A 27385-nucleotide genomic window follows, 5' to 3' on the forward strand; every position below is an offset into this window, starting at 1 on the left:
CGTCCGATGGCGGATGCTGACAACACAGAAATAGACTGACCTGAAATCCTGTTGAATCCCCTGTATTTAATAAGAACATATTCAAACTTTCTTTTATTTGAATTGCACACATCTTTATACATCTAACCATGATGTATGGTCAAGAAGATGGTGAGTTTTCACGGTGAATTCGAGAAATTATTTTGTTGACCTAATTTCCATTTTTGTTTGTTTACATCAACCTTTGTGCCGGTAAAAATCTATTAAGTATCAAAATTTCATTAAAACAAGACTTTATTCATTTAAATTCAGCTTCATGTCTTTCACTTCTAATTAAGAGTATTATTGCCAAATAACATAAGCAATTCAGTGACATGAAGCAGAAGGCCTATATATGCTGAAGCAGGGACCAATTAGCCACAATAATGCGCGTTTAGGGATTTTTTTTTTTAACATTTTGATATTCATTTTGTTCCCTAAACGCCACAAGTCAACTGAGCAGTATCTGTATCTGTATGGGTACGTCGTAGTAACCAATTATGGCTTTAACACGACGGGGGGAGTGCGCGAATTAGTCACAAAGTGAAATTCTATTCTTAAAAGAGTCTATTGATGTTGCATTCACTTGTTCTTCACTGAGTTTATTCCAGTCTATCACTGTTCTAACAAAGAATGAGTTTTTTAAAGTTTAATGTATTTGCAAACACTGGTTTATAACACTTGCTATTGTTACACACTGATCTTTCTACAATATTTTCACTGATATAGTCTTTATAATTTCGTGTTCTGATAGAACGTCTATTGCCCTGAGGAGAGAGATATTCCCGTATGTTAATGGCCGGTACTAGCCCTTCCACCACCTTATACATGAAGGTCAATCGTAGCTGTTTACGCCGATCTTGGAGGCTTGGTAGTTGTAGTTGTTCTAGCATAGATGTTACGCAGCCTGCGAATCTGGATCTGTAGTCGTTGGTGATGAATCTTGCCGCCTTTCTTTGTATCTTTTCAATTTTCTCGGTTTCAGATTTAGTATAAGGGTCCCAAATAGTACATCCATATTCTAGCTTTGATCGAACTAGTGCTAAGTATGCATTCTTTCGACATGGATGTTGGACAATGGTGTAAATTTCTTCTTAGGAAGCCGATGGAAGAGTTAGCCTTTTTGCAGATGTTGTTGATGTGAGTGGACCATTTCATATCTTCTGAGAGTGTAATTCCTAGGTATGGGTTGACTTGAACTTGTTGTAGAATGGAGCGGTTGCTGTTATAAAAATGACTTGACTTGGATTGGGAGCTTAGAACGAAGCATTTCTTTGAGTTGAATCTCATTCCCCATGTAGAAGCCCATTGGTGTAAACTGTCTAGGTCTTTTTGGAGTAATATATGGTCTTTCTCAGACTTGATTTGACGGTAGAGTAAACAATCGTCGGCGAATAGCCTCACTTGTGACTTGACATGGTCTGGAAGATCGTTTATATGGCATAAAAACAGGAGCGGTCCCAACACGGTACCCTGGGGAACGCCGGATCCAACATGGACTGAGCTTGACTGTTCGCTCTCCACAACTACTCTCATCTGTCTATGCATGAGAAAGTTAGAAATCCATGTATGTAGGTTTCCTCTAATGCCGTAAGCTTGTAGTTTATGAAGGAGTTTCTTGTGGGGCACCGTATCGAAGGCCTTGCTAAAGTCTAATATAATGGTGTCTACTTGTTTGTTTGTGTCAAAACTGGAGAGGAAGTCGTGAGATGTTACTACTAGTTGCGATTCACAGGAATATCCACTTCTAAATCCATGGTTGAGGGAAGTAAGAGCTTTATGGTGTTCGAGATGTGTCATGATGTGCCGACAAATGATGTGTTCTAGTAGTTTACTAAGAATGCAGGTTAATGAAACTGGCCGGTAGTTTTCTGGGAGGTGGCGATCCCCTTTCTTGAAAACGGGAGTAACAAATGCATTTCTCCAATCTAGAGGTAGTTCACCAGAGTCAATAGACGACTGGAAGATGGAAGTCACAGCTGGAGCTAGTTCAACCGCACACTGTTGAAGGACTTTCGTAGGGAGCTGGTCTGGACCACCTGCTTTTGTTGTATCCAAGTTCAGTAGAAGTTTTCTGACTCCTTCTTGAGATATTACAAGATGTTCAATATTTTCAGATATTCTATTTGGAAATTCTGGTAACTGTTCAACATGTTCACTGGTAAATACTGATTCAAATTGTTTTACTAAAAGTTAGAACTGCCTTTGTTTTACTATCACTGGTTAGATGTCCTTTGTCTTTGAGAGGGGCGACTCCCACGTTGTCTTCTTTTTTCGACTTTATGAAACGCCAGAAAGGTTTTGTGTTGTTTGACTTTAGTCCTTCATTAATAATGTCATTCACATGAGTCCATTCAGCCTTTCTAAATTCTCTTTTGCAGTGTTTCTGATAGTCCTTATACAGTGACCAGTTGTTCGTTGCTCGAGCTTTCTTGTATAATCTTGCCTTTTTTTTGAGCATCCTTCTAAGTTTCATTGTTAGCCATGGAGTTGAGTTGTTGGATTTCTTGGTACGTGTAGGGATATTCCTGTCGATTGTGTTTTTGAGTTCATGTTTGAGTACCAATGTAAAATATATTCTTCAACTATTACTCCACATTACTTAACACTTTACTGTTAAATTAAAACACAAAAGTTGCACTTTAATTATTTTAGCCAATACCTTTTACTTATTACACTTTATGAAACACAAATAATTAGTTTAATTTAGATCGACTTCTGTCAATAAAGCATCGTCATTTTGAAACCATCTAGCAGGTGCCCGTTATCTTTCGCTCAATATACTTAGCGCTGGGATCTGTCACTCTTGGCTAGGAAAACAATAAGGGGGATATGGACGGGTAGAATGCCAAATATAAAAGGGTCAAAGACTCTGAAGCAGCTGTTTATATGGACTAGGGCCACAAACAATTCCCACCAACTAAATAACTATTTAAATGGCTTGTTCAGTGCCATTTGTTTTTTGACTGTACTGGTATACTTCTAGGTTTTCATTAAGGGCCGTTACCCAGGACTCGGTATAAGTGTATGTCCCAAAACATCAAAGTACAATTACTTAATCTAGAACAGATGCCACGATTAAAGGTAAACCAGTTGGTGTCAGTTATCATTCTACATATCGTTCATGGTTCTGTTTCCAGAGATGGTGTATGAGGCGGAGGATGAAAGTGATGAGATCACTACGGACTTGTGGCAGGAGGCCTGCTGGATCGTCATCTCTGCATACTTCGATGAAAAGGGTCTCGTCAGGCAGCAGCTAGATTCGTTTGACGAGTTTATTCAGATGTCCGTACAGAGGATTGTGGAGGATACGCCACAGATTGAACTGATAGCTGAGGCCCAACACAAAGCTGGTGTTGTTGAATCACCGGTATGTGCAATTATCAGCTTATTAATAACAGCTTATTCTTGAATTTAACTTTGAGTATTGTTACTTTCATTTTTAACAAATTGATTAGTTCCAGTTAATGCTTAATTATTAATTGTGAGTTATAGCAGTACATATATATCAAATGTGTTTTTGCAGCCCCAATACCTGTTGAAGTTTGAGCAGATCTATCTGTCCAAGCCTACTCACTGGGAAAAGGATGGAGCGCCCAGTCCCATGATGCCGAATGAGGCTAGACTGAGGAATCTCACGTAGGAATGCTTCAACCTGTTTGCTATTGTATATTGTTTAAAATATTATCAGTGGTAGAAATTAGCACGTCCTACCCTGCGAAAATGCTTCCCAGCCTTTCGTAAATTCTTGATTTTATTCTCTTTTCACTGTAGTGTTAGAATTGGTGCTTATTCATTTAAAGGAGAATTTTTCAATGACTGTTACATTTAGAATTGTTGTGTCTAAGCTTTAGACAAACATAAAAATGAATAATAGCATTATAAATAACTGGATTCTAGGAGCAGCGTGTTGCATGCCAAACAAATTGTATACATTGGCTTTGATCCTTCATAAACAAGACAACCTATAGTGACATTAGGGCACAAAATTATGGAAAATATATATGTTTTCAAATCGAAAATGGTTTGGTCTCAAAATCGTAAGAAAGACAGCCCTGGGGCTATTTTCAGTACTGTTTTTATCCAATTAAAATACTTGAATTCCAATCTGAAAATTCAGTGAAAACAAATGTGGTCATTGAAAAGATCACATGATTGAAAGTAGTTCTGCTGAACTATATTGAATATTTGTGCCAGTAGTTATCATTGCATCATATCTGTTCACCATATAAACTCTCTTGTTTCTGTTTCCATAGGTATTCTGCCCCTCTGTATGTGGACATCACCAAGACAGTTGTGAAGCCAGATGAAGACCCTGTGGAGACCCAGCACCAGAAAACTTTCATTGGCAAGATCCCTATCATGCTGCGGTCCACCTACTGCCTGCTCAGTGGACTAACAGATCGTGACTTGACAGAGTTGAATGAATGTCCCCTCGACCCCGGCGGATATTTCATCATCAATGGCTCAGAGAAAGTGCTTATTGCCCAGGAAAAGATGGCCACCAATACTGGTAGGTTTCATTAATGAATTGATACATACTTTCAGTCTTCATCATTATCCACTTGCCTAAAGGCAGGGACAAGTAAAATTTCTGTATCGGACCGAACAGGCAAGTCATGTTTAAGGTCTCGTGTGGCTTGCTTTTTATGTGATCCTGTCACAACAATTGATTGGTCATCAGTGTCCAGTTTTTACAATGTGTTTTATACCTTCATGTCTTTAAACTTGCTTTTCTTCATTTTGCACCCAATATCCTTTCCTCATTTTTTCCTCTTCACCCATAATTTTTAAACATGTGCAACCTTCTAATGCATATTTCCGTCATCGAAATTGGAATTAAGTATGAACAAGCCCAAATCCTTATATTATTTCTTGGCATCAAGTTTTTGATAAAGCGCTGCTATGTAAAATCCAGAATTTGAGCAAGCACGGAAAGCATTTTTCCAGTGTAGCGCTTGCAGGCTTGTGCTAATTTTGACCACTGATATTTTTAAAGCAATCTCTGCAGAAGACAATATCTAGGACTTACCGTAATTTTTTGGCTCAGGACCCATCATTTCGAATTATGTGAGTCCCAAGACGCATTGAAGCAGATTTCAAGATGTATCACTGACTTAAGATTTTGCAACTTCAGTATTCATAGTATGTGTTTAGATTAAACATTATTTATTTTACATTGACTGTGAAGAAAGTTTTACTAAGTCAATCTCGTTGGCACAATGTTGCATGAGAGTGTGGTCTTGTGTTACCGGGGGAAACCGTAGAACCTGGAGAAAACCTACATAGCAGGTTTGGTGACCACCTACCAAACTCACATATGACTAGGCCGGGTATCAAACCTTGGTCACCTTGGTGAGAAGCGAGTGCACTTAACACTGCACTAATTGGACAACCATGTATAACATGTTTCCTTGTTCCTTCCAGTGTATGTGTTCAGGCAGAAAGACTCCAAGTATGCCTTCAAGACAGAGATCCGTTCCTGCCTGGAACACTCGTCACGTCCCACCAGTACATTGTGGGTCAACATGATGGCCAGAGGCGGGCAGGTATGTTCTCCTGCAGGGGCGGGGTGGGATGTTGATTGTTCTGCCAGTCCAGTCATTGAAATTAGACTGAATTATGTCTCCCCCTCTCTGGGGGAGACATATTGTTTTTGCCCTGTCCGTCAGTCCGGTAGTCCGTCAGTCCGTCCGTACATCACACTTCGTTTCCGATCGATAACTGGAAAACCGCATGACCTAGGATCACCAAACTTGGTAGGGAGGTTGGTCGTGAGGTGTAGAGGATCCCTATTGTTTTTGGGGTCACTAGGTCAAAGGTCAAGGTCGCGGCGACCCCCAATATAAAAAACATTTCTGCTCAAAATCTTGAGAACGGTTTGACCTAGGTTCACCAAACTTGGTAGGGAGGTTGGTCATGAGGTGTAGAAGATCCCTATAGTTTTTGGGGTCACTAGGTCAAAGGTCAAGGTCGCGGCGACCCCCAATGTAAAAAACATTTCCGCTCAATATCTTGAGAATGGTTTGACCTAGGTTCACCAAACTTGGTAGGGAGGTTGATCATGAGGTTTAGAAAACTCCTATATTTTGGGGGGTCACAAGGTCAAAGGTCAACGTCGCTGTGACCTCTAATGTAAAAAAATATTTCCGTGCAATATCAGGAGAATGCTTTGATCTAGGTTCACCAAACTTTGAAGTGAGGTTGGTCATGATGTCTAGTTCCTATTGATTTTGATTGAAATCAGTAGGTCAAAGGTCAAGGTCACTGTGACCTTGAGGTGAAGAAACAGTTTCTGCTCAGTAACTAAAGTACGCTTGCACCCAGGAACTTCATACTTGGTATGCTACTGGGTCATGACTAGAAGATGACCCCTATTGATTTTGGGGTCACTAGGTTAAAGATCAAGGTCACCCTGATCTTGAGGTGAAGAAACTGTTTCCGCTCAATAACTAAAGATCCTTGGGTCTAGGAACTTCATACTGGGTATGCTAGTTGGTCATGACTAGTAGATGACTCCAATTGATTTTGAGATCAGTAGGTCAAAGGTCAAGGTCACCCTGACCTTGAGGTGAAGAAATGGTTTCGGCTCTATAACTAAATAACGCTTGCACCCAGGAACTTCATACTTGGTATGCTAGTTGGTCATGACTAGTAGATGACTCCAATTGATTTTGAGATCAGTAGGTCAAAGGTCAAGGTCACCCTGACCTTGAGGTGAAGGAACGGTTTCCGCTCTATAACTAAATAACGCTTGCACCCAGGAACTTCATACTTGATATGCTAGTTGGTCATGACTAGTAGATGACTCCTATTGATTTTGAGATCAGTAGGTCAAAGGTCAAGGTCACCATGACCTTGAGGTGAAGAAACGGTTTCTGCTCAATAACTCAAGAATGCTTACACCCAGGAACTTCATACTTGGTATGCTAGTTGGTCATGACTAGTAGATAACTCTTATTGATTTTGCGATCAGTTGGTCAAAGGTCAAGGTCACTGACCTTGAGGTGAAGAAACGGTTTCTGCTCAATAGCTCAAGAACGCTTACACCCAGGAACTTCATACTTGGTATGTCAGTTAGTCATGACTAATTGATGACTTATATAATATTGCTTTGCATCAAGTTTTGGAAAAAGCTGTGCTATATTAAGTCCAGAATTTTAGCAAGTCGGGAAAGCATTTTACCAGTTCAGGGCTTACCGGCTTGTGCTAATTTTAACCACTGCTGCAAGTCATATAAGGCATGTTTAAACTGGCATTTACACTATTGCAATCAAGAGCAATTCAAAAAAGATAGTCATGATCTTGTCCACAAGCACAGGGACTCAAACCTAATTGAATGCTTATCTGGCCTGAAATGCAAATATGCCCTTATGCCTAAGATCTGTGATATTTAAAAATAGTGTCACTTATGATTATTATTTTCAGGGAGCCAAGAAGAGTGCTATTGGTCAGCGTATCATTTCCATCCTACCATATATCAAGCAAGAAATTCCCATCATTGTGGTATTCCGAGCCCTTGGCTTCGTGTCAGATCGAGACATCTTGGAACATATCATCTACGACTTTGACGACCCTGAGATGATGGAAATGGTAAACATTCATAGCTTACAGTACTGGCACTGCTAGCAATGCGGAAATTGAATACTGCCACCACTAATAAATATTTTAACATTGACTTTTTATGCCCCCGAAGGTGGGCATATTAAAATCGCACCGTCCGTCCGTCCGTGTGTCCGGCTCAATAACTCGTGTCCGGGCTGTAATTTTCCCTTGTATGGACAGATTGTAGAATAAGTTGCCACATGTGTTCCACATACCAAGACGAGGTGTCGCGTGCAAGACCTGTGTCCCTACCTTAAAGGTCAAGGTCACACTTAGTGTTTATTCACAATGGAGTGCTGCATATAGGACATAGAGTATAGGTTGTCGTGTCCGGGCTGTAACTTTCCCTTGTATGGACAGATTTTAAAATAACTTGCCACATGTGTTCCACATACCAAGACGACGTGTCGCGTGCAAGACCCGTGTCCCTACCTTCTAAGGTCAAGGTCACACTTAATGTTTATTCACAATGGAGTGTTGCATATAAGGACATAGAGTATAGGTTGTCGTGTCCAGGCTGTAACTTTCCCTTGTAGGGCATTATTTAAAATAACTTCCACTTGTGTTCCACAAACGAAGACAACGTGTCGCGTGCAAGACCCGTGTCCCTACCTTCTAAGGTCAAGGTCACACTTAGTGTTTATTCACAATGGAGTGCTGCATATAAGGACATAGAGTGTAGGTTGTCGTGTCCAGGCTGTAACCTTCCCTTGTATGGACAGATTTTTAAAAAACTTGCTACATGTGTTCCACATACCAAGACGATGTGTCGCGTGCAAGACCCGTGTCCCTAACTCTAAGGTCAAGATCACACTTAGGTCTAGGTGTTTATTCACAATGTTTATTCACAATGGAGTGCTGCATATAAGGACATAGAGTGTAGGTTGTCGTGTCCAGGCTGTAACTTTCCCTTGTATGGACAGATTTTAAAATAACTTGCCATATGTGTTCCACATACCAAGACGATGTGTTGCGTGCAAGACCCGTGTCCCTACCTCTAAGGTCAAGGTCACACTTAGGTGTTTATTCACAATTGAGTGCTGCATATAGGACATTGAGTATAGGTTGTCGTGCCCGGGCTGTAACTTTCCCTTGTATGGACAGATTTTAAAATAACTTGCCACATGTGTTCCACATACCAAGACGACGTGTCACGTGCAAGACCCGTGTACCTACCTCTAGGGTCAAGGTCACACTAAGGTGTTTATTCACAATGGAATGCTGCATATATAAGGACATAGAGTATAGGTTGTCGTGTCCGGGCTGTAACTTTCTCTTGTATGGACAGATTTAAAAATGACTTGCCACTTGTGTCAGACATACCAAGACAGTGTGTCGCGTGCAAGACCCATGTCCCTACCTCTAAGTTCAAGGTCACACTAAGTGTTTATTCACAATGGAATGCTGCTTATAAGGACATAACAGTGTAGGTTGTCAAGTATGGGTGGTATTTTTATGTTTAGAGGCAATTTAAAATAACTTGCCATATGTATTTGACACGTAAAGGCAAAATCAACTTTTCATGTACTGACCTTGTTCATAGGTCAATGTCACATTCGGGGGCATTCGTCACATACAGTGACAGCTCTTGTTATCGTGTTCTTTTTCTTTGGAACTTAATTGAGGACAAACAATGTTTAATATGGCTTTCTAACCTTTTATCAAAAAGGCCAAAATTCTGCAACTTCAAACGTATAAAAAGTATACCTTTTACCAATTTTTAGGTATTTTTTTTACTCAACCCATTAAATTTTCCCAATTTGAAGCGACTCTGTTATAAAAAAATTCACAAAATGAAAACATCGAATGGACAGGCCTCTTCACAATCTTTACTGAATAGGCCTTGATTTTGAAAGCAATTCAGCTGTTGTAAAAATGAATTTGAATATTAAATTACAAAAAGAAAAATCTTCAGTCTATATTGTAAAATTCTGTGAATTAATCAACAGAAATAGAATTTGATTATTAAATTCAAATAAGAAAAACTATTATTAATATAAAATCTCATAAAATTGGTATATTATTGACAAAAGTCATTTTTAAATATTCCCAACTATAGGTGAAACCCTCGTTGGACGAAGCATTTGTGATACAAGAACAGAACGTGGCGTTGAACTTTATCGGAGCTCGTGGAGCACGACCTGGTGTTACCAAGGAGAAGAGAATCAAGTACGCTCGTGAAATTCTACAGAAGGAGATGTTACCTCATGTGGGTGTCAGCGACTTCTGTGAGACGAAAAAGGCATACTTCCTTGGGTAGGAAATTAATCATTTTTATCAGAACCGTTGACATGGTCATATAATCAATAGTTACTGCACCATCATATTATACATGACCGCTAAAATGTGAGTGTCTAATTTCAGTTCCTTTTTTTACAGCACCCTGTCTTTTTAAAACCAGGCTAACCCGAAGTGATGTATGATTTTAGTAATATTCAAATTAAAAGTTGCGCCGTATTTTTACAGTATTTCAAGCAATTATAAAATTAAATGACAAACAGGTACTAAGTAATATTAATTTGACATTGACGTTCCTTAAAATATTTTTCTAAATTACAGTCCACCTATCGTATCCTGCTTTTAAACCTTGAGCAATTTTGATTCACATGTGTATACACATATCATTCCGCAGGTACATGGTCCATCGATTGCTGCTGGCTGCCCTGGGAAGGAGGGAGGAAGATGACAGAGATCACTACGGCAATAAGAGGCTGGACCTCGCTGGACCTCTACTGGCCTTCCTCTTTAGGGGGTATGTGGCATTTCTAAATCAAGGGTTTCCCCTACCAGGCTTGGTTGCAGCATAATTCTCATCAGTTATCATATAAATTTTCAGTTTTTAAAATCTCTCGACGTGGGAATGATCTGTGGCTGATTAACGCATAACAAGTCTTGTGCAACTTGATAATCATGATTATTTAAGTTTTTGTTTTTTTTACAAACTATACTATGCAAACAATAATTTAAATCATATTGTAAAGAAAAATTGTTTATCACCTGTCATAAAATTTGTTTCTTATATGCGAAGATGACGCAGTTGATTATTTGAATTTATTCAAGTTAGAACTGCAAATTACTGTTAATTTGTATTGAATTGTGTTTGAATTATTTAAACTCTCTTGGTTAACAGGTTGTTCCGTAACCTGATGAAAGAGGTGCGGATGTACGCACAAAAGTTCATTGACCGCGGAAAGGACTTCAACCTCGAACTAGCCATTAAAACAAGGTAGATTTTACCACATATGGCTTCAGTGTTTTTTTTAGGCCTGATTTGGGGCCGAAATTCGGCCCCATTCCCCTCTCCAAAAAGTATATATTTTTCCCCTATTTCAGTAAAAAATTCCCCTCCCGACGATGTCAAATAAAATAAATTTGCCGATCGTAATTACGGCACTTTTCAATACGGTAAACGCAGTTTGGCGCCGCATTTTACACGTAGTGATCATACGTGCTAGTCTCCCTTGATTGATCGGTATCGTTCAAGCGCTCGGAAAATTAATTATATTACGATTATACGAAAAAACAAGCGTCCCGTCAATCTTCAAAATCAAAATGTCGCACAACGCAAAATTTTACACCAAAAAGATTGACAAAAAGGCTGCTGCCGGCTCGAAGAAGATAGATGTTTTATTTAAACAATCTTGTATGTCTATTGCGCCTGCTAGCAGCAGCACCAGCGTTTGTAGCACTTCTTATACCAATTAATTCCCTCTGTACGCCTTCTAGGAATAAACTACGGGGCAACACACTTGACAGTCTTATAAGAATATGTATGAGAGTGCCAAAAGAACTGTCAGCAGGGGACATTGACAACATAATCAACCTTTACAATATGAAACAAAGAGATATTGCTTTGTAGATTGCTTTCACTTTCACTTTGATCTTGTTATGTATATGCATATGATCAATTTATTAAAGAGGAAGGCAAAGCTTTAATGATTTTTGCATTTATACATTTTCCCCTTTTTGCCCTTTTACGACGCGATTTTCCCCTCCTGACGGGCCCTGGCCCCATTCCCCTAAAAGTGAAAAAAAACACTGGGCTTCAAATTATTGCACCTGTGTTACGATGTTCACCTACAAAATCTTTTGTATTGGTAATAAATGTTACGTGGATATATTTCTTAGATAGTTTTGACTTCATGTATAGCCTTTTCTAGTGAGCTGTATATTATGTGTTTTTAATACAAAATTAATGCAGATAAGAGATTGATTGTGTGTCTGTGAACGGAACAAGTCTACAAGCCCAGGACTGGTTTCCGGGCTTACTCGAATTCAGAATTTTATATAGGAGGTTATGTTGGATTTCACTTATGCAAAGCTCTGGTGTGAAAATTTGGGCTTATTCATTCAAAAGCCTTATTCCCATTACTGTTGTAAGCATGTTTCTTTCACTATCCAGGATTATCACAGACGGCCTGAAGTACTCTCTTGCCACAGGCAACTGGGGAGACCAGAAGAAAGCTCACCAGGCCCGGGCTGGCGTATCACAGGTAGGGTCTATGGTCTTGTATGCTTTAAATGTATGGTTTCAGTAAAGGCTTACTGGTTGTTCCATAACTTTTAATATAAAGATGTATTTGCAAGAGTTTACCAAATTTTGATATTGTAAATGCTCCTTAAATTTATATGGTTGTCAGTAGCGATATTTGGTGCTTACAAAAGCAAAAAGTGATGGTCTTTAATTTATGCTCTGATAAAACAGACATTAAGATAATGGTCAGAAGTTGTAAGGAATTGAACACATTGCAACCATATACAACATTTTCTTTATGAAAAACAAATATATAATGATGAAAGTCCCTCCTTTTCAGGTGTTGAACAGGCTCACATTTGCTTCTACATTGTCTCACTTGCGGCGACTCAACTCCCCGATTGGACGTGACGGTAAGCTGGCCAGACCCCGACAGCTCCACAACACACAGTGGGGCATGATATGTCCTGCTGAGACACCAGAGGTAAGCTTGTGCAGTCTTAGAAAATCATATTTTCATTCACTAGCCTGAATTTCTTTATTCCTAAGTAGGAAAAAATATACAAGCCTGACTCTGTATGCATTGTAGGAATATTGAAATTTGTTACTAGCCTGAAAACACTATTACTAACTTGTTACCATACCTTCAGGCTTGTGCGAATGAATATCAATTTAATGTGTGGTTAAATAGCTTAATACATTTAACAGACACTTATTTGCTTTTTGATGTCTGACAGAGAGAAAAATGAAAAGAGAGTCTCTGGATGTTGGTAAAAAGCCCCACAGTCACATAAATATATTTAAGGTCAACTTTGAGCAGTTATAATGTCATCATCTCATATATGCAACAGGGAGGTGCTGTTGGCCTGGTGAAGAACCTTGCCCTCATGTCCTACATCTCAGTGGGATCCCAGCCATCCCCCATCCTGGAGTTCCTGGAGGAGTGGAGCATGGAAAACCTGGAGGAGGTGGCACCCTCGTCCATAGCAGAGTAAGTTTTTAACTGGTATTTTGTCATACAGCACCCTTAGTCATTATTCAGGGAGGTTAATGCTCAGGATGACTGTGGCATTTGGGATTTAGAGCTTTAATTTTAGAGGAGGCGGCCCCTTTCTCCATAGCAGAATAGGTGTCTGAATGGTATTTTTTCATTGCAGCACCCATGCTTGTAAGTCAGGAATGATAATTATCTGGATGAATCCAGCCTTTGGGATTGAGAGCTTTTATTTTCCGAGTAGATGGCACTGTCCTCCATAACAGATGTGTTTGTATATTCTGAACAGAATCAGTTGTCTTTTGGTACCATTTACCCTTTTCCATAACTGAGGGATGACCATTCTCAGGATGAGTCTTGCATTCAAAATTGAGAGCTGTCAATTTCAGAATATCATACATGGCCCACATGTTTAAACCCGTGTTATTTTAGTGCGACGAAGATCTTTGTGAATGGGTGCTGGGTTGGCATCCACAGAGATGCGGACCAGCTCATGTCAACGCTGAGAAAACTCCGTAGAGAGATGGACATCATTGTATCGGAGGTTTGTCATACATGCCATATCCCCTGGCGGTTTTTATCGTTTTAGTCAAGTTTACAAAGCACATTTAATTTCTTAGTTATCCGGCGCTTCTGCTTCTGGTATGAACACATATTTTGACCCATGAAGACTCATCATTGAGGTTTGTCACAAATAAGGAATTTTTTCTACATATGAAATATCAATAGGGAACATGTATTTGTATGCTTCAAATGTTCAAAATAAAAAATAAATATACCTGTTTGGTGTATGGGAAAGTACTTAATTCCATGGTCAGAAGCAGAAGTCTCACCATTCCCTTTCTTCACCTGCTTGAGATAATAACAAAAAATTGCATTTGGTATTATATTGCTTGTTGATTACGAACAGGTATCGATGATTCGGGATATACGTGACCGAGAAATCCGTATCTACACTGACGCGGGCCGTATCTGCCGACCCCTGCTTATCGTGGAGAACCAGAAACTTCTTCTTAAACAGAGCCATATTAAACAGCTTAAACAGAGGGAATATAACAACTACAGGTAGGCTGGCATCTGGTGAAAGGTTCCTTTTAGCACTATCTCTTCAATTTGCTTAAAGATGCATTCTTACTTCCAAATAAGATGTACCACAATTGATACAATTGTTTTAATGTACTTGGGGCTGCACTCTCACAGATTGAACGTTTTGATAACTGTTTTATTTCTTGTCTTGGAACTAGCCATTTTTTTGCAAATATCAATGGAAACCAGTTAAATAAGACTGCTGACAAAAAATCAGATTGCAGATTTTTATATTTTAGCTCAAAAATTCATCTTTTATGCATTTTTCTTAAACCGGTAGTAACGGTTTAGACCATAAAACATTAATTTTCGAACGGAAATATGAAAATCTGTGCTATGAATTTTTGTCAGCAATCTTATATTATTGGTTTACAGATATTTACGCAAAAATTTGCTCTTTCCAAGACAAAAAAAAAAAAAGTTGTAAAAATAGTAAATCTGTGAGAGTGCAGCTTTAAAAGGATGAATAAATATTGAAAACAATGGTTCTTATGAAGGAAACTGTGTTTAATTTAAAAGGAAGGTTCAGAAAACATGTTTTTTTCTACCTTATGAGAACTGTAAATTTTTTAAGGACTCGCTAGTTATTTAATATGTGTGCGTTTTCAGTTATTAAATACACAATCACAATCTTGTTATCAGTAATTTATGTTTTCCATAAATGCATTATATAGTAAGTAGTTCAAGGTTTATCACTCAAAATTTATGTTTGTTGAATATGTGTATGTATTGATTTTAATTATGAGTGTTTAAGTGTTCAACTTTAAGAGATGTGTTTGGCCTTAGATCACATTAAAACTTCTTAGTTATTCTGTCTTTCTAGCTAATGTACACAAAATTACTGTTATTGGAATATTCTTAAATCTTTTATAGCTTTAAGACATCAAATGATGTGTTTATTTTTATATTTTTGGCGAAATGAAAATGAACTGAAATATTGGGCTAAATATCTTCAACTATTTTAAGAAGAATTTTTGTGTCCAAGAATGATTTTTGTGCCAATCCTAGTTGAATAGTTCTCATTTCTGGCAGATTGGGAGGAGAATACATTGACCCTTTATAGTAGGTTGTTCATAATCTGATTTCTGTATGGGGGTGTGTTTTGAACCCAGAGTATGAAATGTTTTATTGAAGTTAAATTGCTGTTCATGTTTTCAATGTTTATTTTCTGAATTTTTGTTCAATGAAATCAATATATTTAAAATGAAGTAAGTATTTTTTGTCCAGTGCGTAAAGCTGCACTCTCACAGATTGACCATTTTGACAACTTTTTTTGTCTTTGAATGAGCCAAGTAATACTATTAAACACGTTAAGAACAATGAGTTTTTCGGCATTTTCCCAAACAATTGAGATTTGCTCTATTGGGAGTTATCTTATACATGTATGACTGAATTGAAGGCATTGATACCAAAATCAGCTGATTCTGAGACAAAAACTAAAAAAATGTCAAAACTGTCAGTCTTTGAGACTGCAGCTTTAACTGTACATGTCAGGAGTTAAAAACACCTTGACAAAATCATCATTTAGAAGTGTTCCAAGTGAAAACTTATTTCTGGCTTTTTTAGTTTAATATCACAATGGGCATTTCCATATTCATCCATACTGTTTAACACAAAGACCTTCTACTTAATGCTGTTACATACAAGTTATGAACAGCTTTTTTGTAAGTACATATTTTCCTAACCTTTTTGCGTGCGATATTTGTGAGTTTCTCTGTAGCTAGCAGCATCAAATACTAAAAGATGCCTGAATTTTGTGTCGGTTTAATATTCGCAAAATTTCTTATATGACTTAAGTGATCGTGTCGCAAATTTGTCATTAACCAAACAATCTTGGAGAAAAAGCCACATGAAATTAAACTGATCTACTGTACCTGTATGTGTATACCACATGATAAGTTATGTTATTTTCGCTACATTAGAAGCATTTTGTTTAAAATTATTTAAAACGACTCTTTTTTTCTTAGCCATTTTAAATGAAACAAATGGCAGTCTATGCAGCTTAGATAGGCATTCCTTCCTTTCTTTAGGTGCTTAGTTTCCTCAAACAATTTTACAAACCTGTTTCTAAAATAATGTTTTTAAAGTGTGCCATCAGGCGGCGGTTTTATGAAAAGGTATGTCCAAGTATTTAAAGAAACTAAACTCTCAATCAAATTCTGGTAAAATACCAAAGCTGGGGCTCTGTAAGAAGCGTAAATGTGCTTTGTTTCATTTCAAGTTGTGAAGAAAAGTAAAGTTGTCTTTGTTAAAGGTCTTCATTCGAAGCAAAACATTGCCTTACGAAGCAGATTTTATGCCACAATTTATCACAAGGTATACACACATTGTACATTGACATTGAAAACTGAAACTTACTCTAACCTTGTTCTGTATATCTTTCTACCCCCACAGTTGGCAGGATCTGGTCGCTAGCGGAGTGGTTGAGTATATCGACCCCCTGGAGGAGGAGTCCATCATGTTAGCCATGACCCCCAACGAGCTGAACAATGAGGAGGTGCAGTACTGCTCCACATACACGCACTGTGAGGTCCACCCTGCCATGATTCTGGGTGTCTGTGCTTCCATCATACCATTCCCTGATCACAACCAGGTATGTACTTGGGGAGTTATTTTCTCTAGATAATGTCTAATTAGTACTGCTCAAGAACACATACTTTGAGGTCCACCTTGCCAATGTCCTGGGTATATGCATAGGTGAATGGTTTCTGGTTAATGCCAAAAGTTCTTTATTTGCAAGGCACCAGGGTTCATTTCCCAAGTCATGTAAACCAGGTGAGATTCTCAAGCAGATCTCAGACAAGCAACTTAGCAAATAAAACAATTTCCTTTACAGTAGGTGTACTGTTTTACAGAGTAACAGCTATTTCAGTAGAAATAGTACAAAATCAGGGGAGTTAATTTTTGCGACATCCAATGAATGCTTTATGGCAAAAAAAATGTAAACAACAGAAGACAATTAAGGTAAATGAAGTTTCTGGAAACTTTAAATCTCTTGGCTGTAAACTTGTTTTTCTATGTATTGTATGCTACACATTTCACTAAATGCCTATTGCGTGTTAAAGACTAATCAGAACAATTTGTTCCAGTCTCCTCGTAACACATACCAGTCTGCTATGGGTAAGCAGGCCATGGGCGTGTACATCACTAATTTCCACGTGCGTATGGACACCCTGGCTCATGGACTCCTGTACCCCCAGAAACCCCTCGTCACCACACGATCCATGGAGTATCTACGTTTCCGGGAACTGCCCGCTGGTATGTGCAGTCATCAAACTAGACTTTTGAAAGAACATACCCAGGGCAAAATTTCGCAAAATGTCTAAGCAATACAGGTTTCAGTTCTGCATCATTTTGCCAAATAGCTTTCTTGAACTTGGTAAACATTGTAAATAATGCTTATCATTGAAATAATAACCTTTGAATGTGTTTCTCTTTTAAAGGAGAAAAATTACATTATTATACCAGATCAAAAAAGTGTGCTGAGCTTGATTTAGATGTACCAGACTAAATATTGTTTGAGTAATTCGGGCCAAAATCTTGGTTTTCTATGCCTAGGGTTCGACATGGTTACAAAGTCGACTACGATAAGTCTGAACAAGATAGAAAAATATTTCCAGTATTAGGCGTGTGTGATTTTGCTTATTTCCACAACTAGGGGGACGGTAGACTTAAGGTGATAGCGTACAGTTATGAAAATAATAATGATTTTATTTATCTATAAAATTATGAGAATTTTAGATTTTTAAAAGCTTGTAGAAACCAACTTTATATTGATGTTTTATTGTTTCTTCATCTTCAATGGCAAAGTGTTTGGGGTTTTTTTAATAATTAAAGTAAAATTAACCATGTCATATATTGTTTGCTTTCAGGAATCAACTCCATTGTGGCCATTGCTACATACTCCGGCTACAACCAGGAAGATTCTGTCATCCTGAATCAGTCTGCTGTTGAGAGAGGATACTTCAGGTAAATCAACGATTACAGTATACTGTCTAGTATTTTATCTTACACTCTAGCTAACCCTGATTCAGCTTTCAGGTAAATCAAAGATCATAGTGGTTAACATACACTTAGACTAACCCTGATTTGGTTCAAGAGCTGAACAAGCATATTTCTTAGAATTAACCCTTTTGGCGCCATAATTGCAAAAATGAGACCGCTAGGTTCTGCGGATACTTGTTTTTGATAGGACAATGCTTGTATATTCTAGGTCGTTTTTCTTCCGTTCATACAAGGATTCAGAGTCGAAGAAAGGTCTGGACCAGGAGGAGATATTTGAGAAACCAACAAGGGAAACTGTGCAAGGTAACTGGGATAAATATGTTGGGTACAGTTTTCAATATATAGCAATGTAGAATTTTATGTCTAAACCTGGTTGGGTTTTGGTGTAGTCATTCAATGAATGAATGTTCAATTTTTTAAACGTATTTTCTTGGTCAGGTCATAATGACATATATTTGGAAACAAATAAATATAATGGAAATGTTGGACTAGGTTGATTTTAACCTACAAGTTAAAGCTGCACTCTCACAGATTATCGATTGTGTTGACAATTTTTTGTCTTGGAATAAACCAATCTTTGGGTAAATATCTGGAAACCATTGATTTAAAACTGGTACATTTTTAATTATTTACATTTAAAAATTAATGTTTTCTGGCTAAATCATTACTAACCTTTTAAAAAAATAATGAGTTTTTCGACATAAAAACATCAATTTTTACGAACATGAGAATGAAAGTTGTAATCTGATTCTTTGTCAGCAGTCTTATTTCACTGTGTCTCAGACATTTATGTAAAAATTGGCTCATTTAAAGACCAAAAATGAAAAACAAATTGTCAAAACAAATATATATTTGTATTCATCTGAAACTCTTGATCTAGAAATATTTTGTTGTATGCTCATCATTATGATGGCCCCAAATGTATATAGATAAGCTGAAATATGTATATGAGCATTAACACTGCTTAAATACAATGTAAGAACATTGTGTGTTTATAAAAATCATTAACTCTTACTATGCTCATTTAAAAGCATGGATTAACAAATTTGTTGCAACAACATTACTGGAAATTACGTAATAATAACTCCGTATCATGAATTTTGCATGTTTACAAATTCCAACCAATCACCTTTGTAGGAATGCGACCTGCTATCTATGACAAGCTGGATGAAGATGGTATTATAGCCCCTGGGGTGAGAGTGTCCGGAGACGATGTCCTGATCGGGAAAACTCTTACACTTCCGAAGAATGAGGACGAGGTAAGGCTCAAAAAAATAATTTTTGTTTGGGTTACCGGATGCAACCTACTACATAGGGGTCGACCCTACAATTTTAATAGGTAGTTGGAATTTTAAGTGTGTTTTAATATGTAGTTTAAAACCGTTAAATGCTTTATACAGAAAATTACAAAACTATCAATCTGCGAAAGTTCAGCTTTAAGGTGCCCTTGCCTGAATCTGAGTTATCTGTGACCTGCTTACTTACACCTTACCAAAACTTCTTTCAGCTGGAGGGCTCAGCACAGAGATTTTCCAAGAGAGATGCCAGTGTGTTCATGAGACGCAGTGAGACGGGAATCATTGACCAGGTATTATAATTTCTCAATGTTATCAAAAAAAGGCCTGTTTGGGTAAAAATACTGCCTGAAATACGGTCTCTAACTTGCCGTTTCGTGACTGGGATTAAGGAAACAGTAGATCAAGAATTGTCTAAACAATAGCTTGAAAATCGTTCAACCTAGGATCATGAAACTTCAGCGGTAGGGTGCCCATGACCAGGCTTACGATTTTGGAGTCAGTATGTCAAATGGCCACGTCACAACCAGCAGTTTTTATCTGAATAATAACTTAAAACCATGAAACCTCATTGGTAAATTGAACTTGACTAGTAAATGCTGCTTATTATTAATGGGGACCGTGTGTCAGAGATTCACAGTTATTGAGAATGCATTTTGTCCTAGATAATTTGTACAGCATATTTCTAAACAACCACTGGCATATGATAAATTCAACAACAAATTTGGGTGCGTCATTCTCATGACTGTATAACCTTACGTTCTAGGTGATGGTGACAATCAACCAAGAAGGTTACAAGTTTTGTAAGATTCGTGTGCGTACTGTGAAGACGCCGCAGATTGGGGACAAGTTTGCCTCCAGACACGGACAGAAAGGAACCTGTGGCATCACGTACAGGCAGGAGGTAGGACGGGACATTAGGGCAGGGTTTTCTTTTCAGACAATATGGCAGAGTTTTCTTTAGAGATATAAAGCCTGGTTTATCTATACAGACAAAAGGACTGGGTTTTCTTTCCAGACATAAGGAAGGGTTTATCTATACAGACTATTGGGCAGGGTCTATTTTTAGACATTAGGGCGGGTTTATCTATACAGACAATAGGGCAGGGTTTTCTTTACATAATATAAGGGAAGGTTTATCTTTACAGAAAATAGGGCAGGGTTTTCTAAACAAACATAAGGGCAGGGTTTTCTGAACACAGCTAAGGGGTGAGGTTTTCATTGCATGCAATTGTGTAGGTGTATTTCATACAGACAATAGGGTGGGTTTTTCTATAGACATTTAGGTGGAATATCTGAAGATATTTGATTGTTGGGACTTCAAATGGTCCTTTTAATGCCTTTTATTAAATTTGATCTCTGACATAAAACTACATTACTTAAATTCGGGTTTGTGCAATTGGAATGTTGTATTTATGCTGGGTGAACTACCAGGAAGGGAGTTATGCCCAGTTCCAATATTAAGACTCATTTAAGGCATTGTTACATTAGTATTTAAAGTATAAAAAATCGACATATGATATACTGAATGTGTGTGTTGGGGGAAAAAAAAAAACTGAGTGAAACTTATGGCTGGTTAAAAAGACTTTCATCGATGCATAGTTGTCTTCAATCATTTATCGTTGCCCCTTTCAGGACATGCCGTTCACATGCGAGGGAATCACCCCGGACATCATCATCAACCCCCACGCCATCCCGTCAAGAATGACAGTGGGTCATTTGATTGAGTGTCTCCAGGGGAAAGTGGCCGCTAACAAGGGCGAGATCGGAGATGCCACACCCTTCAATGATTCCGTCAATGTACAAAAGATCTCAAACCTCTTACACAAGTATGGTTACCAGCAGAGAGGCAATGAGGTAGGCTTCAGCAGTGAATGCATTATCATTGTGTTACTTTATAAATAGCAAAGCTAGGAATATATAGAAAATTATTTTTAACTCGTGGGGGTGGGGGTTAAGAAGATAAGTCAGGGTTTTGTAAAAGCCTTGCGTTTGCACTGGCTTTGTTATGCAAAAAACTTAAACATCAATAACACAAAAAAATATATAACAGATATTGATATGAAACTTGGTGCACAGGATCCCAGAGACAATATGATCATGCATAGCAATGCAAGTAAAAAGACTAGCTCCACAGCGTTGTTCATGAATATTTATGTACTTAGCGATTCATGTATGTTTTCATGTATAGTGGAAAACATAACATCTCAATATTCAAGAAATTTCGATATAACGATGTCACAAACATGGCCCTGCATTGACACTGAAGAAGAAATCCTTTTGAACTCGAGTGTTTGATTTTTTATAAGAACATTGTATTTGTAGAATGACATCAGTTCCAACCTTCATGCTTAAAAAACCTGAAAAATGTTTTACTGTTGCGTGACTTGCACCAGCCCGATAATACATTTATGTGATTAGTCTGCAGATTTCCATGGAACTAATGGCTTCAGGGACTAAGTTAATTCATTTGTTGTTAGTATTTACACTCCAGTTTAATTAGAATTTGAATTCAGGAGAGCCCTCATATGGGCCTCCAAAAAGCCAGTTTTGCTTCTGCGGCAGTGTGCTTCACCCCCTTTGACGCTCATTGGGGGGCTTTAAGCACCCCCTCAAACCGATTGCTAAAATGGTTTCAGCCCTTCAGCTGCCAATTCAATCGCATCCCTGTTATTATTTAGTGCATTTTGTATGATGTATCTTTCAGGTGCTTTATAACGGTTTTACCGGTCGTAAGCTAAATGCCCAGGTATTCCTTGGACCCACATACTACCAGCGTCTCAAGCATATGGTGGATGACAAGATCCACTCGCGGGCACGTGGGCCACTTCAGATCCTGAACAGGCAGCCCATGGAGGGAAGAGCCAGGTAAGTGAGGGTAGTTAGAGAGGATAACTTCAAAAATGGGTTATTTGATTTAATTGATAATCAATCATTTTAAATTAAAAAAAATAAAGAAAGATTATCAAAACAATAATTAATCATTAAAAAAGCTAATGAGCTTCATTTTGAAAATCCCAATTAAAAGAGACCCAATGCGGCGTGGCGTTTGCATTTCACAAAGATTAGATAGCAAAAGCTGCTGCTGACAATCTTTTGTCTAGGATAATTGCAACAATGTAATGGGTTTGTCCCTGTGAATAAACAATCAAAGTCTGTCCCCACATAAATACCTTATAGGAAAACATTTTACATCTAGAATGTATACAGTATATGAAAAAGCATAAGATTGGTAAGAGATTAAAGAGAAGTTAATTATCCATTTTAAAAGGCAGTGACGGCAAAAATACAATTACAAATCAATGATCGGTTAAATAGCTGCAGCCGATAATTGAATAACAAAAATGAGCTGATTCCCATCACTAATAACTACAACTTAAGGATTTGTAAAAAAAAAACAGGGAGAAGATCGAAGATCTATTTAAAATTTATAAGAGTTAACGAAAGTAGAACTTTCTCTCATTAATTAATAGTGACTGAAATAGTTGGGAAATAAACATAAAATGATAAGTTAGGCTTATGGTGATATCAAAAACAATTTACTGTTCTTCATTTGGAGATCTTTCAATGGGCTGAAAGCACTCATTATGAATATTCATATTTTCAGGGATGGTGGGCTGCGTTTTGGAGAGATGGAGCGTGATTGTCAGATTGCCCACGGAGCGGCACAGTTTCTCCGGGAGCGACTGTTCGAGGCATCAGACCCATACAGAGTGCACCTGTGTAACATCTGCGGCCTCATCGCTATCGCAAATCTCCGTAACCAGACCTTTGAGTGCCGTGGATGCAAGAATAAGACTCAGGTAGGGAGATTTGGAGTGGCCTTTGTAATACCGCTGAAAAGTGATAAATCTGATGAGATAATACCCTACAATTCTTTAAGATGCACTCTTACTCCCAAATAACGTGTACCACAGTTAATACAATTGTTTTATTTTTCTGAAAAGAATGAATAAATATCGAAAACAATGGTTTTTATGAAGGATACCATGTTTAATTTAAAACAAAGGTGTAGAAAGCACAGTATTTCTACCTTACGAGGCGAGCATTGACCACGGTAAATCTTTTAGGACCCCTGAGTCATTTAATATTTGTGCACTTTCATCTATTAGATATACCGTTACTATCTTTTTTTTTATCAGTTATTAATATTTTCCATAAATGCATTATTTATTAAGTAGTTAAAGGTTATCATCACTTAAACTTTATGTTTGTTATTAATGTATATATGTTGATTCTAAATATAAGTCTCACTTAAAAGATAATTCCCTGTAAATCTTAACACATAAAGCATGCAAGATTAAGACTCAGGTAGGGAGATTTGGGGTGGCGGTTGTAATACTGCTGAAAAGTGATAAATCTGATAAGATAATTCCTTGCAATTCTTTATCAAATAAGCATGTAGGTTAAGCTGTTCAAATTGAATTGGCAAAGGAATGATACATGATTTCTTGCCAAATCTTTTGCTGTTTGTCTAATTTGGTAAGAATTCTTATAATTCAAAACATTGCGTTCACCAAAGAAATTTATAATGGGTTCAAACCCAACAAGGGTAAATTCTCATGGCACATTAAAATGATTCTAGTTCTGGTTTCTACTAAAAAAATGGACTCGAGAGTGACTTTCCAAGCTATGAGCTTAAGTCACAATCAAGCTAAACGAAATTAGTAACAACTAATACATTACGTTCTATTCTTAATATAAGTATAGCAAACTATCGTCTATGTTAACATTTTCAGGTGTCTCAGATCCGTATCCCATACGCCTGCAAGCTGCTGTTCCAGGAACTCATGTCAATGAGCATCGCACCCAGGATCATGGTCATCTGAAAGCTTACTACCAAAATCAAGGTCACCTGAACGCATTACTACCCTATTCATGGTTACCTGAATGCTAAACTGTGATCTTCGTTGGCACCTGACGGTTCCCAAGCTTGTGCCCAAAATCATTGTCGCAACTCTGGCATGGTGTATTTTGACAGTGTTGATAATCTTGGTGCACGGGACGAATGACCGTAATCAGGGTCGTAAGAAGACTGATTTGCATGTTTTCATTTTATATGTCATGTTTGAGTTTTCAATTGAAAAGTGAATGGAAAAACTAAAAAAGGACATGTAAATAGAAAGATTTGGATTGTGCTGTTTATAACATGCAGAGTGATGACTTTTGTCATTTTGATTTAAACACACTTATGCCAAACATGACATTGGAACCGTTGTGAAATAGCAGAGCCTCGTCTTACATATTGTACAGTGAAACTGTCTAAGTTCGGTCTCTATAAATCAGACATAAATTGTGGAGTTTTACTTGCTAATGAAGTGTGTTGACATTGGTGAATGTCCGTTAAATCAGCAATCCCATTAAAATCATACTGTGACTCTTTCTGTATTTCATTATGCTGCGTACATACTCGGGAGAATATTCACGAACTATCTGACAGAAAATTTGATGTCGGGAATCTGACTTTAATGAGAATGGTTGACATCCATTTCAAGATTTGGTGCAAAATCATCATAAATCATGCCATTATTTTACATAGGATTAAAATATGTACAAATTGTTTCTCAAGTTGTTGACTTTGTAAATCGTCACAATTATTGGGAAAATGTTACAATTTGAGTGATCTTGAGTGATCGTGTTCAATTGTAAGTATTTATAGTAAAAAAGATCTGTAATTTTGTCATTTGATAGTAGTAATTTAAAAAGTTTTATTTTCCGAATCTGGTTTGAGCTTTTTAACTAACTGCGGACATACAACTTATGAATCATTGTTAAAACTGCTGTGTTTTTCTGTGTAAATAAAGCATTACCGTTGATAAAACTGTCTCTGTGTTTTTCCAACAAGTCAGGATTAATCCATTAAGAATTTGAAACTGGAAGTATGAACTTCCTGTCCATCCATATTGGAAGTTTTTCACTGAAATTTGGAAGTTTGTCTTTTGAATACAATAAAAAAATCACAATTTTTTAACTGGTATATTAAAAATCTCAATTTACAACTAAAAATACCAAATTCACGTATAGATTTTAATTATAATATTTCATTTAATTTTAAGACTGATTGAAAATGTGACCATACAAGTAATATTGTTGACAGAAGGTTTTGATATTTTGAACTTCCAAGCTTTCAATTACGGAAAATTTCTTAAAAATTATGGAAGTTTTTGTACTTCCAAGGAATCAATTTCGGAATTTTAACCTATTTCTAGGGAGTAATATACTTCCAAACTTCCTTTAACGGAAGCCCTGAACAAGTACAAGGTTACAAGATTGACAATCCTTATCAAGAATACATTATTAAACGGCAAAAAAGTAGTGGTTAGGAGGAAAATATAGGGTCGGTCGGATTAGTTGAATCCTTTTTTTAATTTTTGTACGCCTTATCAAAGATGCATTTTGTATGAATGCTGAAAGTGTGAAACATGTTTAATTAATTGAATACCGGGGTGCACAAATTTGAAGTGGCTGTAAAAATTATGCAAAGTTTTTTATTTAAATTTGAGTGTTCGGCCACAATCAATGAATGTTTTTTAGGCATTATCTGACTGACTCGCTATTATCCAAATTATTCTGTGATCTTTTTTTAATTATCTTGTTTGTTTGTTATTAGCTTGACTATTCGAAGAATAAGGAGGGCTATACTACTCGCCCCAGCGTCGGTGTCCAGTTATAGTTTTAGGGTAAGTTGGGATTTTCACTTATAAGTCCTTCATTCAATTCACTTAATACTTCACACAGTTGTTCAGGGCCATTACATAATGAGGTTACATAACTACATATTATCTTTCATACCAATTATAGCCCCTGATTGTCTATGGAACTTAGCTTCAAGTTTTTGGGCAGGTTGGGATATTTATAAATAACTTCTTTACCCTTCTTTCAATTTATTAAATACTTCACAAAGTTGTTCAGGACCATCACACAATAAGGTTACATAACTCCATATTATCCTTAATACAAGTTATGGCCCCTGATGACTTAGGAACTTAGGTTCAAGTTTTAGGGCAGGTTAAAGTTTTAGGGCAAGTTGGGAGTTTAAAGAGACCTTTCATGAGATTGCATTTTGGGCCCCTGGGAGTTATGGTCACTGTTTACTTTTTATTTTTATTTTTTTATTGCTTTTGACAGGCACATACATCATTATTGTATTCACTTCTAAGTCAAAGCGGCGTAGTCGAGCGCGCTGTTTTATGACAGCTCTTGTTTATTATGGAAAGGGTTTGATAGGAAGTATTAACAAAATTATAATAAAATTAAAATATAAACTGCCTTACAACACTTGGGTATGGAAATGCCAAGCATTTTGTTAATTCTGTTACTGTTTTATTTTTAAATTTTAATAAGTTTGGTTAAGGCAAAAAAATGATTACCGGTAGTCCTTCCTTTTCAAAAATAAGTTAGTCTTTTTTTATTAGGCTTTATGTAGGAACATTATTGTCATCATTAGGGAATGGCGTTAAACTACATATTAAAACACTTAAAAAAAATGAAAGATTTTTTTTTACCAACCCACTAATAAAAACCAGTATGGACGGCACCTCTTTTGTAGGTAGGGTCTGTAACCTGAACCAGAACAATATTATTCTTTTAAGCCTAAGTTTTTGTTTGGAGAGATTATTTCATTTGAGTTAAAGCAAAATAATACCAAGTGACATAAAATTATGTAATTTTTTTATACAGCCTGCTATTAACTCTGCTGTTTTATCTTTCACTGATAGCTTGATCCTTTGCATAAAATTTTAAGATTAAGATAAATTGAACAAACTATGCATATTGATTTCGTATTCACAAAAAAAACAATGTTTGCGATTTCTAAAAATGAAGGAAAAATTATGCAATCCAAACAGTAAAAAAGTGCTTGCTTGAAATGCATATAAAGTATTTATCTTTATTACCTCCTTAGAAGAG

At 37.1% G+C, this 27385-nt stretch overlaps 1 protein-coding gene across 1 annotated transcript; it reads left to right on the top strand.

Moving 5' to 3' along the window:
• On the top strand, positions 1-25301 carry LOC128211312 (DNA-directed RNA polymerase II subunit RPB2). The gene is made up of 25 exons (XM_052915966.1): positions 1-150; positions 3159-3388; positions 3545-3657; positions 4275-4531; positions 5446-5567; positions 7447-7611; positions 9683-9879; positions 10256-10375; positions 10754-10849; positions 12026-12116; positions 12438-12581; positions 12949-13088; positions 13524-13635; positions 14002-14156; positions 16572-16770; positions 17267-17435; positions 18050-18146; positions 18391-18485; positions 19320-19441; positions 19690-19770; positions 20244-20381; positions 21113-21334; positions 22185-22345; positions 23085-23280; positions 24217-25301. The coding sequence occupies exons 1-25, from the start codon at positions 129-131 to the stop codon at positions 24304-24306; spliced, it is 3534 nt and encodes a 1177-aa protein (XP_052771926.1). The 5' UTR covers positions 1-128; the 3' UTR covers positions 24307-25301.
• The last annotated feature ends 2084 nt before the right edge of the window (positions 25302-27385 follow it).

Source organism: Mya arenaria, chromosome 12, assembly GCF_026914265.1.
Source record: "Mya arenaria isolate MELC-2E11 chromosome 12, ASM2691426v1".
Lineage (NCBI taxonomy): Eukaryota > Metazoa > Mollusca > Bivalvia > Myida > Myidae > Mya > Mya arenaria.